Source organism: Sorex fumeus, unplaced genomic scaffold (genome assembly GCF_029834395.1).
Source record: "Sorex fumeus unplaced genomic scaffold, SorFum_2.1 ptg000094l, whole genome shotgun sequence".
Lineage (NCBI taxonomy): Eukaryota > Metazoa > Chordata > Mammalia > Eulipotyphla > Soricidae > Sorex > Sorex fumeus.
The window spans coordinates 1,915,246-1,928,774 of record NW_026606151.1 but is presented as its reverse complement, the minus strand read 5'-3'; the positions used below and the strand labels follow the sequence as shown (position 1 = coordinate 1,928,774).

Sequence of the window (13,529 nt, the reverse complement as noted above, 5' to 3'; positions counted from 1 at the left end):
AGACCAGGGTCTTCCAACAATAACAACCCTGGGACACAGGAGCCGTAAGAAAGCAACCTGGAGCCCAACAGCAAAAAAAGGGCCCCGACTAGAAATCTCCCAAATAGAAAGCGCCTAGAAAGAATCAGGAATACTTCGCGTGGAGGCGATCAGCAGAGACCCTGGAAGGAAACAGATGCACCCACAGCCTCTTCTAATGTGAAAATTTCGGCCCTGCGTCTGAAAGTGCAGGGTTGATTTATATGGACAATCTGATAGTGATTAAGGATCAGGAAGATCAGCACATGTACACAAGGAAAAGTGGCAATGCACACACCCCAAGATACCTCAGTTTCTACTCAGCAAGGCCACAAGGAACCTGGGCTCCTGCCCTGTCTATCGGCCCGCAGTGGGGTCCCACGGAAGGGCTAGTCAGGCTCTGCGGAGAAACCCTGAGTTCCTCTGGCAAAGCCTCCGGCGCCCTCTACTGGGCATCACCTGTAAGTACCCTTGACACAGCCTCTTCTCAGCTGGGCTCCTTCCCTTCTTGGTTCCTGACAGCAAGGCTGCCACTGTACCAGAAGCACCTCGCTTGTGGGGCTCTGCATCTGCTCACATACATCCTACCCTCGCCAGGAGTTTTCTCTCAGCCCCTGATAACACCCACTCCCTGTGGGCTGTTACGGAACTGGCAGGCCACAATCAGATGCATGATGACAAGGAGACGAATAAAAACAAAAAACCCGTGAAGAAACATTGGGCCCAGGGCGCACACAAAAAGTCCAGGGACTATCCAGCAGCCATACACCAGACACAGAGAAGAAGAGAAAGGCCAAGCCTCTTCAAGGGTTGGTGCCTGGGTCTGGGGATCTCAGGGATCACTCCTGACAGACTCAGGGGAACCGCATGGGGTGCCTGGGATTGCACACAAGTGACCACATTCAGGGCGTACAGCCTACGTACCTCACTCTCTCCGGCCCCAGTAGTCTTTCGGTGAACAACAGACAGTGCTCCCCAGTTGCATGGAGGCTTCTGCTGTCCTCTCCCTCAGATCTGTCCAGGGAACGGGGGTGGGGTGGGGATGGGGGGGTTGACCTATATCATATATTTCTGGAAGCTTCTGCCAGGGGCCTCAGAGAAGCGCACCAACCCTGAGAGCAGGGTCAGCTGTGGCCCCAAACAACCCCCACGCCACACACACACACACACACACACACACACACACACACACACACACACACACAGAGCTGTTTGTGAATTCATTTGCCCCTTTCTCTTCCTTTTGGGGCCTGAGAGCAATTGGAAGCATTTCACTTCTTTTCAGTCTTGGTAGCTTGTTTCTGTCTAAACAAAACAACCCCTGCCACACACACACCAAAAAGGAAATTATTTCAGGACAAACGGACACACACACACACACACACACACACACACACACACGCATCATTATTTCAGGACAGACACACACACATGACAAAAAGGAAATTATTTCAGGGCCAGAGAGATAATATAGGGGGTTGCCTTGCATGCAGCCAACATCATTCGGTTGCAGGTACTGTGGATGGTTCCCCTGGCAACCCCAGGCTCGCTCCTTAACACAGAGTTAAGAGTCGTCTCTGAGCACCCCTCGCTGGGGCCCCAAAACCAAATAGGAAACTTCCAGTAAGAAGGGAAAAAAAAGAATGCCCAATATTAGCACATATCGGATTAAACCTTGCTACAGTCCTGATGACAACCCAGATGGCCGATGGCTCTGAGGGTGACTGAAAGGAGGGATGGACTCAGGGCAGTCAGGACGAAATTCCAGGGAGCTTTTTCACAGTCAGGACTGCTTGGCGGAGAGAAAACAAACCCTGGAGAGCAAAGACGTCAAAGACAGAAACAAGCTACCAAGACTGAAAAGAAGTGAAATGCTTCCAATTGCTCTCAGGCCCCAAAAGGAAGAGAAAGGGGCAAATGAATTCTATGGGAATTCTCCCCAGCACGAGCTGTAAGAGTTTTACCACACGGAGGAGGAGGAAGAGAAGGAAGAGTGGCAGAATCCAGGGACGTCATGGGGCCCAGGCCCCAGGAATGCAAGTGACGCCAGGGGCCACACTTCTGTCCCACAGTGCTCCAGCGCCCGCCCGGGGATCCGAGGGCCCAGCCACGTACAGGCCTCACTCCGGCAGCTTTCATTCCTGCGGCCTCGCACTCCCTGTGGGTGGAGTCGCGGTCCGACGAGCGCCCACTGGCCATGCTGTCCAGGGAGTGGCAGGAGACGGCGTTGTACAGCGCCTCGTAGGGCCCCTCCTCTTCTGCGCTGGTGTCAAAATCCAAGATCAGCTCAGTCACTGCTTTCTCCACGTCACCTGAGAGGAGGTCAGGGGTCGAGAGTCAGAGGAAGACGCTGTCTCCGATTCCCGTCCACGGCAACGACCCTGAGGCACCCAAGTCACGGGAATCTGACAAACTCTGAGGGCAGCGAGGGAGTGACTACACTACGAGGCGGGCAGAGAGGGTTTCAGCTGCTCTTTTGCATTTTCTAGAGCTCAAGAGATTTTTCTCTAATTCTATACAAATAACCTTGACACCTATAAAGAGTCCCTCCCAAATTCTTGAGAACACCCAAACAGGGGCTGGAGCGCTAGCACAGCGGGTAGGGAGTTTGCCTTGCACGTGGCCAACCCGGGTTCGATTCCCAGCATCCCATAGGGTCCCCCAAGTACCGCCAGGAGTAATCCCTGAGCATCGCCGGGTGTGACCCAAAAAGAGAAAAAAAAAGCCTCAATATAGCGATAACACAAACTTCGAGCCCAGCGCACAGTGAGCTGGAGCGTGGCAGCAGCCTTTCCAGGAGAGTCAGCCTCTCGGTGCTCCGGCGAAGGGAGTGGGCGGCAAGGACGCCCCAAGATGGAGAAGCCGAGCAGCAGTGAGTCACTCACCGGGTAACTACCATCCCCTCAGAGAACCTCAGATCCAGATTTGTGATGCTGCAAAATTAGTAACTATTATAGAGCGGGGATCCCCACATCCCCTGCAAGCTGTCAAAACCATAATCACAAGATCCTTGAAGGCTGAGAGTTTAGAGAGCTGCTAACGTCGTTCAGAGTAGGCTATATGAGGGATGAAGGGATTCTGAGGGCTGGAGGGAGAATTTAGGAGCTAAGGGCCTCTTACATGTAGCCGACCCCAGTTAGATCGCTGGCACAAGGAGTGACACCTGAGCACAGGTGAGGTGACACCTGAGCATCGTAAGATTCCCAAGCACCACAAGGAGTGACACCTGAGCTGGGGGTAGCCCCTGAACACTGCTGGGTGGGGCCCAAGTCCCTGTTCTTCCCAAGGGACAAAGAGAAGGCTCTAAGGCTAAGGAAAAGGTGAGGGGCTGCAGGGACAGTGGGGAGGGCGTTGGCCTTGCATGTGGCCTATCTGGGTTCAATCCCTGGCATCCCATCAGGTATACTGAGCACAACCAGGAGTAAATCCTGAGTGCAGAGCCAGGAGTAAACCCTGAGCACTGCCGGTGTGGCCCAAAAACAAAAACGGAAAAAAGAAAAAGGTGGAACCCCAGTCAGATGAGAATGCAACAGTGAAGAGGAATTGGCTATCCTTTGACTTTTGATTTTTATTTCTGTTTCAGGGTCACACCTGGCGGTGCTCAGGGCTTACTCCTAGGTCTACGCTCGGGGATCATTGCTAGTGGGCTTGGGGGACCATCTTGGATGCTGAGGATCAAACCTGGGTCAGCTGCCTACAAAGCAAGCACCCTACCAATCGTTCTATTACTCCAGCCCCTCCTTAAGTCTCTGCCCCCTCTGACAAAACCCCTTCCCTTTCTGTCAGGCTCTCCCCTGCGTCTCTAGCCTTCTTTACTGTGCCTTCTCTCTGAAGAAAGGCGCCTGTCAAGATTCTGTCTTTCTCACTCTTCATACCAAGAACCAAAAGGCTGCTCGACAAATCTGAGGAGGCGAATCCTGGCTGATGATGAAGAGACAAAGACAGTGCCTGGACCCCTTGGTTGGTCAAGTGTTTAGTATCAAAAATCCGGAAGTATCCACTGCAGGCCAATCATGCTCCAGGCACTCAAGCATCGGCTAGATAAGTGATTCACTAAGATTTAAATTACTTTGTTTATTATACACCCCGGAGTAGCTCTCCTCTCTCCTTCGGCCAATGAGAAAAGTGGGGACTAAAAGCAGGGAAAGGAGAGGCCCACACTCAGGAGGGACGAGGCCCACACTCAGAGGCCTAAGCTCTACCAAGCAGACTTCTTATGCATTAAAACAAACAAACAAACAAACAAAGAATCTGAATCTAAACTTATGAAGTACTTCACAAGCCCCTGAAACGGTTTTGGTTTCGATTTCTCATTTCGCCAAACCATGTTCAACTCTTTCCAAGCGGCGGCAGGTCCCTGTGCCAGCAGAGGCGAGCTGCCTTACCTTGCAATTTCTGGGAGCTTGAGTCCACATTAGAGCTGAGAGGTGGCTGGGGTGTGGGGGTCTTATCTAGCTCTGTTGCACCTTTTTTCCCAGTCATGTGACCTACAATGAAAGACAAACAGAAAGAAGTAAGCAGAAGCTGCACCCAAAACGAAGGCTGAATCTAGCCACCTGACCCCCAGTCACAGCAGGGCGCTGGACAGATACCTTCAATGAGGGCCGCAATCTGCTGGCTCTTTTGAGAAGGCAGTTCCCGGACAGTGTCGAGGGCGGTCAGTCCGCGATTATCTTTTATGTTAACATCGATTCCTAGAAAGGCACAGCAGGTGGACCAGGACAGTGAGCATTCTCAAGCCAGCCTCCAAGAGGGGCCAACACCCGGGCACCCAGAGGCCCCGAGCAGCAGGACCAAGACTGTTCATCTCAAGTCACTGAATCGAGCCATCCAAAAACAATTCGCACACTTGCCACTGACCAGTGGAGACATACGCACACTGGGATCAAATGCAGCCAGCAAACATCCCCCTCCAGGCAGGCTCGGGGAAACACACAATCCCAACCCTGGCATGCTGTGTAGACAAGAGCACTGCCGACCTCTCACCTGCAGTCAGCAGGATTTGCACCACATCGGTCTTGCCAAACAAAGCAGCCTCATGCAAAGCACTGCCCTTCTCCGTCTGGAAAGCAAATGAGAGCGCAGAGCAGGGTGTCGTCAGAATGGTGGCCCAGGTTTGGCGTGGTCTCACACGACAAACAGGACAGAGACACCAATGGGCGGGGGGAAAAAAAACACAACATTCTCTGTCATTATCTTTCCCACCTTCCTTGTCTGCTTTCCGGAACCACGGTCATGGCCCACATTATGGTGGGTGGCTGGTGTGCCCGTGGCAAACCATAGGTGGAAAAATGCAGTTACTTTTGGAGCCACTGATCGGCCAAACTCCTCCAAACATCACCTTCCGTGGTGAAACGAATAAAGGGGAGAAAAGTACCAGGGCAAAATCCACCCTGACCTCCCGCGTGGTTTGGTCAATGTGAAGCCCAAGGGTCATTTATCTGAATAAAGAGAACGGACAACAAAGGGACAGGCTAAGTCTTTTGCTGGTGAGACCAAGTTGGCGGGGCCTTGGAGGGGCTAAATGGTGGCAGTGACAACGCATGGATAGGAAGATAATGAGACTGTTCTCGTTTGGGGAGGGGGTCAGAAGCACGTCTTTTCAGGGTGTGACCAGATCAGCCCTGAAAAGAAAACATGACAGACTCACTTGAGCTGATTTGTCTCGAAAGTTTCACATTAAAACGAGTCAACACACGGAAGCATCGGACACGTGAGGTGACGCGTGCTAGGCGCGAGCACAGCTCAGCCGCATGGGACTGGTGCCTTGGTCTAAGTGCCCAGGTCCACGTGCCCCGCTACCTGGTAGTTGCTGTCCATGCCAGCGTCCAGGAGGACCTGGACCACAGTTTTGTGGCCGTTCCTCGCTGCCAAGTGCAGAGGGGTGTGCTTCTTAGTGTTGCAGCTCAGGAGGTTGGGGTGCGCGTTGAGAAGCATCTTCACCACCTCGAGTCGCCCGTACAGCGCAGCCAGGTCCAGGGGGGTCTCGAATTTGTTGTTGCGCATGGTGGGGTCCGTGAGCTCCTCCAAGAGGACCTTCACCACCTCCGTGTGACCGTACTGCGCTGCGCAATGCAGTGCCGTCTCGTTGTCATTGTTCTAGAGAGTTAACAAGGCAGACGGCGTCAGAGAGGTGGCGGGTAGACAGGCACAGGGCAGGACGGATCCCACGTAAAACCAGTGACGTTTAAATGAGGAAAACAGCGGCACAATTTTGGAACTGGGCAAAGCCAGTCCGAATCCAGAACAAATTCGCTCCCGTATGAACTAGCTGCACGGATCCGATCAGCCACATCACGCCCAGAGATTGCAAGGGGTGGAAGTCACTTTCTCCATGTCTGCAGGGGGTTTCCCCATGGAAGAAGGGTCTCTGACAGCAGGGAAGTATGAGCACAGGAAGGGAGCAGACAGCAGGCAGAAGCCCTGGCACAGGTGGACGCCAATCAGACCAGTGCCACTGGTTCCCTTTTAAACTTCGACTGGTTTTACAATGGGTATCTCGCCAATCTTCTTATGCTTATTGCTCTGGGTTTCTTGACGATCTGGCGCCTTCCGTATAAGTTTTTTTGGGGGGGGAAAAGTTTGTCATCCGCATATTAACCAGCCACCTTGCATGCAAATCAATCAGCCACCAATAAAAGCAATCGAGCAGAGCACCAAAATTCACTGTCAGAAAAATCAGCCAACAGCCAGTCCAGGGGCGGGAGATGCCGGAGGGGGCGATGCCCCGGCCTCCTCCTGGAGCCGACACCAATCAATGCATGCACAATCTTTGGCACGGCGGGCAAAGTGCTCTGGCGTAGAAGATACGCTCAGACACGAGAGCCGAGAACGCTGTGTGTGAGAGGTGCAGAATATTCAAAATGATAACACTGCCGTCAATTCAAATTCACAACCCCGTGATCTTCTCAATGCCAATTTTGTTTTCAAGTAAAAATAAGATCTGGAGGTGCCACAGGAGAAGTTTGTGCTTTATCAACCATCAGAAGCAATATGTCAATCATTAAAAGTGTGTTTTCTCTTTGACTACTATTGAAAATATGTCACCAGACCTGGAATAAAGTAAATTCCATAGATGCATCTATGAAAAGAATTCCCCCACATGATCTTGGGATTCCTACATTTGCCCAGGAGGATTCTGTCACTACGAGTTTCCTAGGGGATGTGCATATCAGGTCAATATTGTGCACCTTTCAGTGGGCAAGAGGAAAAATGTAATGTTTCCACAATTTTAATTCTATTAATGACTTTTAAAGTAACACACTAGTAGTTACCCAAACATACATGCAATTCCATCTGCTTTTGATCTGGTATTTGACTGCATCATTTTTTCCAGCTACACCAAGTAGACCAGAAAAGTCCAGAGTTGCTGGGAGCGAGGCCCCCCAAAGGCCAGAATGACAGCAAAGAAAAATAATTGGACTGAAACATGGACAGAAAGGGTGGGAGTGGATGCTGCATGCAAAGGAAATGCACACAGATAAACAAAAGCAGCAGCAACTAGCCCCAACACACCCAGGGAGGCAGCTGCTACGAGAGCGTGGGCAGCCTTCAAAGGCCACGGAACACAGCCAGGGAGCAAAGGCGTCCCGAGACGCAGCCGGGCCCAGGGCAGAGACCCATGTCAACTCAGAAGTCTGGAGGGTGTGGGGAAGGAGCGGCCGAAAGCAGATCATTAGGTCTACCTATTTGGAGTGACCCCGTCCTGCTAATGCCTGGGCGCGCGTTCCCTGAGCCGACCCAGAGCGGGGCCGCCTCACTTTCTCACAATGGGAACAGATACAGCAGTGAAAATTCACAGCCCCACTCCAGAGGTGATCCTGGGGCAGCGTGACAACCCCCCAACATTTAAGATGATTGATTCTCAGGGCTCTGCATCTCAAGATTAATATGACAGCAGGGGGTAAGAAAGTCTGCTTATACACCCACTGCAGCAACACGAAGGGATTACCCCTGACTCTACACTCAGGAAACACTCCTGGTGGTGCTCAAAGGATCATAGCAGGGCCGGAGAGATAGCACAGTGGGTAGGGTGTTTGCCTTGCACACAGAGGAGCTGGGTTCGATCCCTGCATCCCATATGATCCCCCCAAGCACTGTCAGGAATAATTCCTGAATACAGAGCCAGGATAGCCCCTGAGCATTACTGGGTGTGACCAAAAAAGAATTTAAAAAAAAGAAAAGAAAAAAAAAAGAACCATAGGGAGTGCCAGGGATCTAACTCAGGTCCGTTGCATGCAAGGCAAGCACCCTACCCACTATACTAATCACTCGAACAGAAAGTCTGAATATTGTTTTGTTTTGTTTTGTATTTGTCTATTTAGGGGCCACACCTGGCAAAGCTCAGGGCTCACTCCTGGCTCTGTGCTCAGGCCACGCTCGGAGGACCATACTGGATGCCAGGGATTGAACCCAGGAAGACAGCGTGAAAGGCAAATGACCTACACGCTTTGGCATGGGTCTGCATATTCTTACAAAAATTTCAATCCCCAAAATTTCATTTACTCTGAAGCAGACACTATTCTTTACACCCAACCTGTTTCCCAAGAATCACAATCACGGTCCGGTCCAATCATGGTCCTCCCATTGTTCATCGATTTGCTCAAGCGGGCCCAGTAACGTCTCCATCGTGAGACTTGTTGTTACTGTGATTGGCATATTGAATACATCACGGGTAGCTTGCCAGGCTCTGCCGTGCGGACGAGATACTCTCGGTAGCTTGGCTCTCCGAGAGGGGCGGAGGAATCGAACTCGGGTCGGCCATGTTGGCTGCGTGCAAGGCAAACGCCCTACCCGCTGTGCTATCACTCCAGCCCGAAGAATCACAGTAAGATATCTTTTTTTTTTTTTCTTTTGGGTCACGCCTGGCAATGCACAGAGATTACTCCTAGCTCTGCACTCAGGAATTACTCCTGGCAGTGCTCGGGGGACCATATGGGATGCTGGGAATCGAACCCGGGTTGAGCCTCGTGCAAGGCAAATGCTCTACCTGCTATGCTATCGCTCCAGCTCCGATGTCTTCTATTTTGTAGGGAAAAAAATTACTAGAGCTTGAAGAACTATAATAAAAATATTCAGGTGGATGAGAGAAAGGTCTTGTTTTTGTTTTTTTTTCTGTTTTATGGAAATTCAATTTGCCACTACCGAGTTGCTATGTTAAAGACAAGGTCTTGCTCATTACCAAGCAAATCTCCTGCCAATGTGAAAAAATGGCTGACCACCTCTTTACTGAATATTTTCCACGGTGTAGGAAGCAGCTCCCAATGTTTCACTCTTACTAGACGTGGCTGTAATTATAATAATCCTATGTTCGGTTTTGGGGCCACACCAGATGGTGCTCATGGCTTTACTCCTGGCTCTGTGCTCAGGGATCACTCCCAGTGGGGCCCAGGAGAAAATATGGGGTACTGGGGATCAAACCCAGGTCTGCCACATGCAAAACAAGCACCATACCTACTGTATTACTTCCCTGGCTCTGACTGGAGTTTCTGTTTGTGGTGACCACATCTCCTGACTCCGTTTTCCCTCTGAGTATGACAACAGGGTCGGGAAGTGTCTGCGTATGGGTTCCTGAGAAAGTGAAGGATTCCAAGAAGGGCATGGAATCCTTCTCTTTCACACCTTCCAAATCATGCTATCATGCCATCGATGCTCAGAGCACCTCAAGATTCATCTGACTACAATGAGAAACATAATACTGTAATCATGTACGATATAATCTTGGATAAGATTCTATTGTCCAACTTTCCCCAAAGTCTTGGCACAAACCTTTCATTTCTGCCCATCTTGAGACTCACTTTTATCTTTCTTCGTCAAGGGTAACACACCTATGAAGAAAATTATCCCTGCATCCTTTGTTTCTGGGGTTACATTCAATGTAAACTCATGGTGTTTACAGAGTATATGTACATGCATATTTGTGTGTATATGTGTATTTACAGGTACATATACATATATGCATAAATGGCCACTGCCTCCCAATGCTTAGATTACTGCCCAACTGCTTTCCTGTCCACTACTGACCACTACCTTAGGGATAGCTGGGCTCCAGTTTGCTGTACAAATAATGGGAAAGACCAAGAAACATAGCAAAATTGTAATAATCAGGCAATTCTAATGGGATTAGAAGACAATGGAGAAACATGAGAATCAGTCCATCCCAAGAAGGAGAGTTACTATTCTGTGAGGCTCTGGAAGGCAGAACCCTGGCCGAAAGATGGAAGATCTGGGATGAGAGACAACCACTGAGCATTAGGAAACAAAAATTCCATGGACTCCAAGGAGAGGCTGCTAAGCAGTAATTCTATTTGTCACTAGGAAAAAGAAACAAAATAAGGGCAAGGTCCACTTTCAGGAGGAGAAGAGTGAGGAGGTAGGAGGGGAGAGAGAGAGAGAGAGAGAGAGAGAGAGAGAGAGAGAGAGAGAGAGAGAGAGAAACAGAGACAGACAGAGACAGAGAGAGAAAGAGAGGATTCTACGAGATCAGTGGTTCTCTGACCTCATTTCAGAATTACCTGGGAACCTAAAAGTAATAAATCCTAAATCCAGGTTCCCCAGACTTACCAAGATAGCAGATCAGAGGACAAAGTCCAGAAAAAAACAATTATTAAAAACCTTACCAACAATGGAGGCACCAAATTAACCCCTTACTGATCAGCAAGACTGAGAGAAAGTGACCTCATGTACCTGTGAAGCGATGCACTCGAAAAGCTTTTGTGGCCTTCCTGCCTACAGCTCACCACTGCGCGTAACCAGGATGGAAAGAGCAAACTGCAGTGGAAAGGCAGTCCTCAGGACCACTTGCCTACACTTTTCAGAAATGGCGATGCCATAAAAGATTAAGAAATGCTGAGGAATTGCTCCAGGTTGGTTAGTCCTCAATCAGATTCTTGACCAGAAAAAAAAAATTGTTCTAAAAAACACTGTGACAGGGGCTGGAGCGATAGCACAGCGGGTAGGGTGTTTGCCTTGCATGCAGTCAACCCGGGTTTGATTCCCAGCATCCCATATGGTCCCCTGAGCACCGCCAGGGGTAATTCCTGAGAGCAGAGCCAGGAGTGACCCCTGTGCATTGCCGGGTGTGACCCAAAAAAATAAATAAATAAGTAAAAGACACTGTGACAAAGTGCTGAAATTTGAATAGGAATTTTATATATATTAACTATCAGTATCATGTCAGTGCTGATCATCTGTTACACAAGCAAATGTTCTTGTCCTTAGGAGGGACACCTCTAAGTACTGGGGTTTAAAAGTCATGACACCCATGGCTTAATCTCAAAAACTGAATATCAACTGTAACAATTACATGATAGAAGGCAAATGTGACAAAATGTCAAGAATCAGGGAATTTATGGACCCTGAGAGAGCACAGCAGGTAGCAGCGAGGGCACTTTACATGCTGCAGACCCGGGTTTGATTCCTGGCACCCCATACAGTGCTCTGAGCCTGTCAGGAGTGATTTCTAAGTACAGAGCCAGGATTAAGCCCTAAGCACCAACACCAAAAAGACCAAAACAATAACAAAAAGGATCAGGGAATTTACTGCATTTTAATGAATTATTCCAATATTTTTTTTTGTAAACTGGAAGCTTTATGTATTTATTGGGCCAAGGATCAAACAGAGGGTCTTGTACCTGGAAACTACCACCACACCCCTTTCCATTTTACATTTTGGGCCACACCCAGCTGTTCTCAGGGCTTACTCCTGGCTCTGTGCTCAAAGGTGACTCCTGGCAGTTCTGGGGGACCATATGCGGCGCCAGGAACTGAATCCAGCAAGACAAACACCTTACTATAGTACTATCCTTTCAACCCCTGCAACTCCTTTTAAAAATGGGTTGTATTTAATAAGAAAAAATAATGTGTGTTTAATAAGAAACTGCTAGGTGTTTCTGATGAGTTGTCAGCTCAACAGCAAGTGGAGACAACTGATTGACATCAGCATTTCCCGACTGGCGTCCATATGTCCAGGATGTTCCATGCGGGCAAGAGCACAAGATTAGGGAGGCAACCTATAGTTTGGGGAGGTTGCCAGAAAGAAGCAAGGCCACAGGACGGGCAAAGACTGAGAAACGCTGGTCTGGAGACTTCCTAGTCCCTTCTAGCTCTAATACTGAAGGCTTTAGAAAAACAGGTCTTCCCCAAAACAAACCTATTAGTTCAACTTATGACACTGAGATTTTTATATGCTAACTAAACCAGAAGGGGGTAGCAGTGATTTAAAGGTGCTTCCCCCCCAAAAAAAACACTGAACAGACTAATTAAACAATGCTTTATTAAGCTCCACCCACTAAGTACAATTCCAAACTGCAGCTTCACAAATACTACCTTGTACATTTTTTGTAAATTAGGTATTATTAGTTGCCAGATCAAATATTACTAGTTGCCAAATATATTTACTTTATGTACATTATCTTTTTTTTTCTGTTTTTGGGCCACATCCAGCAATACTCAGGGGTTCCTCCTGGCTCTGCACTCAGGAATTACTTCTGGGGATCCTGTGGCGGCCATATGGGATGCCAGGGATTGAACCCAAGTCAGTCGTGCGGAAGGCAAATGCCCCACCTGCGGTACTATAGCTCCAGTCCCTGTATAACATCTTCTTTTCAACTCCAAAACAACCCAGCAAGTAGGATCATATATATCTTTTTATAATGAAGAAACTGAGACTCAGGAAAATGAAGTGGCTTGTTCATCTGCACAATTCACTGTGTGGCAGCTGAGAATTCAAACTTGGGCTGAGAATTCAAATTCAAAACTGAAAGACTTTTGTGAGAGTTTCCCACTCAGATTATCCCATTTTCAAAACCAGAAGAAAGAGAAGACCTGGTCTCTTCCCATTCTGAAGATTAGAAAACAGAATTTAAGAAGGGATCAAGATAAAAGCTAATGTACCTGTCCTACCTGCTGCGTGTTTGGCTGCTACCTCACTAACGCCCATGGCTGAATCTACCACAGGGCCGGGCTAGGTCTAGATTTATAAGAAGCTTCATTTGTTACACATTTCTCAAAGAAAAATATAAACTGTCTTGAGTACCGAATCATGCAGAAGTATAGGTTTTCTTTCCCTGAGGGTATTTTCAGAACAAGTGAAAAGTAGCTAATCCGAATAAAAAGTGTGTCTTAACCAAATTCCAGACTGTTGCCAAAAAGCAAAGCTCACCCAAGTGAATAAAAACTATCAAAAATAACAGGTGAGCACTCTGGGTAAAGAGGCGCCCACCGCCCCCAGCCCACGAACTGCCTCCCCCTGTGGCTGGTGACAGGCTGGGCTGTTCATCAGACCTATCAGGTCATTTCTGGTCTAAGCCTCAGAAGAAGATTCAAGGCAAATGTCTAATTCCTAAAACAGAATTTTCCATGGCTGAGCCCTGCAGGGTCAAGAGTGACCGAATAAAAAGAGGACCTATGGGTTATGGAGCAGAGGTGATGCTTTAAGGCCCCAGAAAGATGCACAGACGCAAGGAGCCACAAGCAACAACTCTGAAGAATGAAAGAGTTTCCCAGCTCTT

At 48.9% G+C, this 13,529-nt stretch overlaps 1 protein-coding gene across 4 annotated transcripts in view; it reads right to left on the bottom strand.

The window, feature by feature from the left end:
• Positions 1–13,529, bottom strand: part of ANKS1A (ankyrin repeat and sterile alpha motif domain containing 1A) — a 204,176-nt gene that overhangs the window by 91,694 nt on the left and 98,953 nt on the right. For all 4 annotated transcript variants that reach the window (XM_056132630.1, XM_056132632.1, XM_056132629.1 and 1 more), the window contains exons 4-8: positions 5,821–6,117; positions 5,005–5,080; positions 4,611–4,712; positions 4,404–4,505; positions 2,134–2,330 (exon numbers count right to left, since the gene is read on the bottom strand). In XM_056132630.1, the coding sequence (XP_055988605.1) occupies positions 2,134–2,330; positions 4,404–4,505; positions 4,611–4,712; positions 5,005–5,080; positions 5,821–6,117 (774 nt within the window). The remainder of the gene's footprint in view (positions 1–2,133; positions 2,331–4,403; positions 4,506–4,610; positions 4,713–5,004; positions 5,081–5,820; positions 6,118–13,529) is intronic.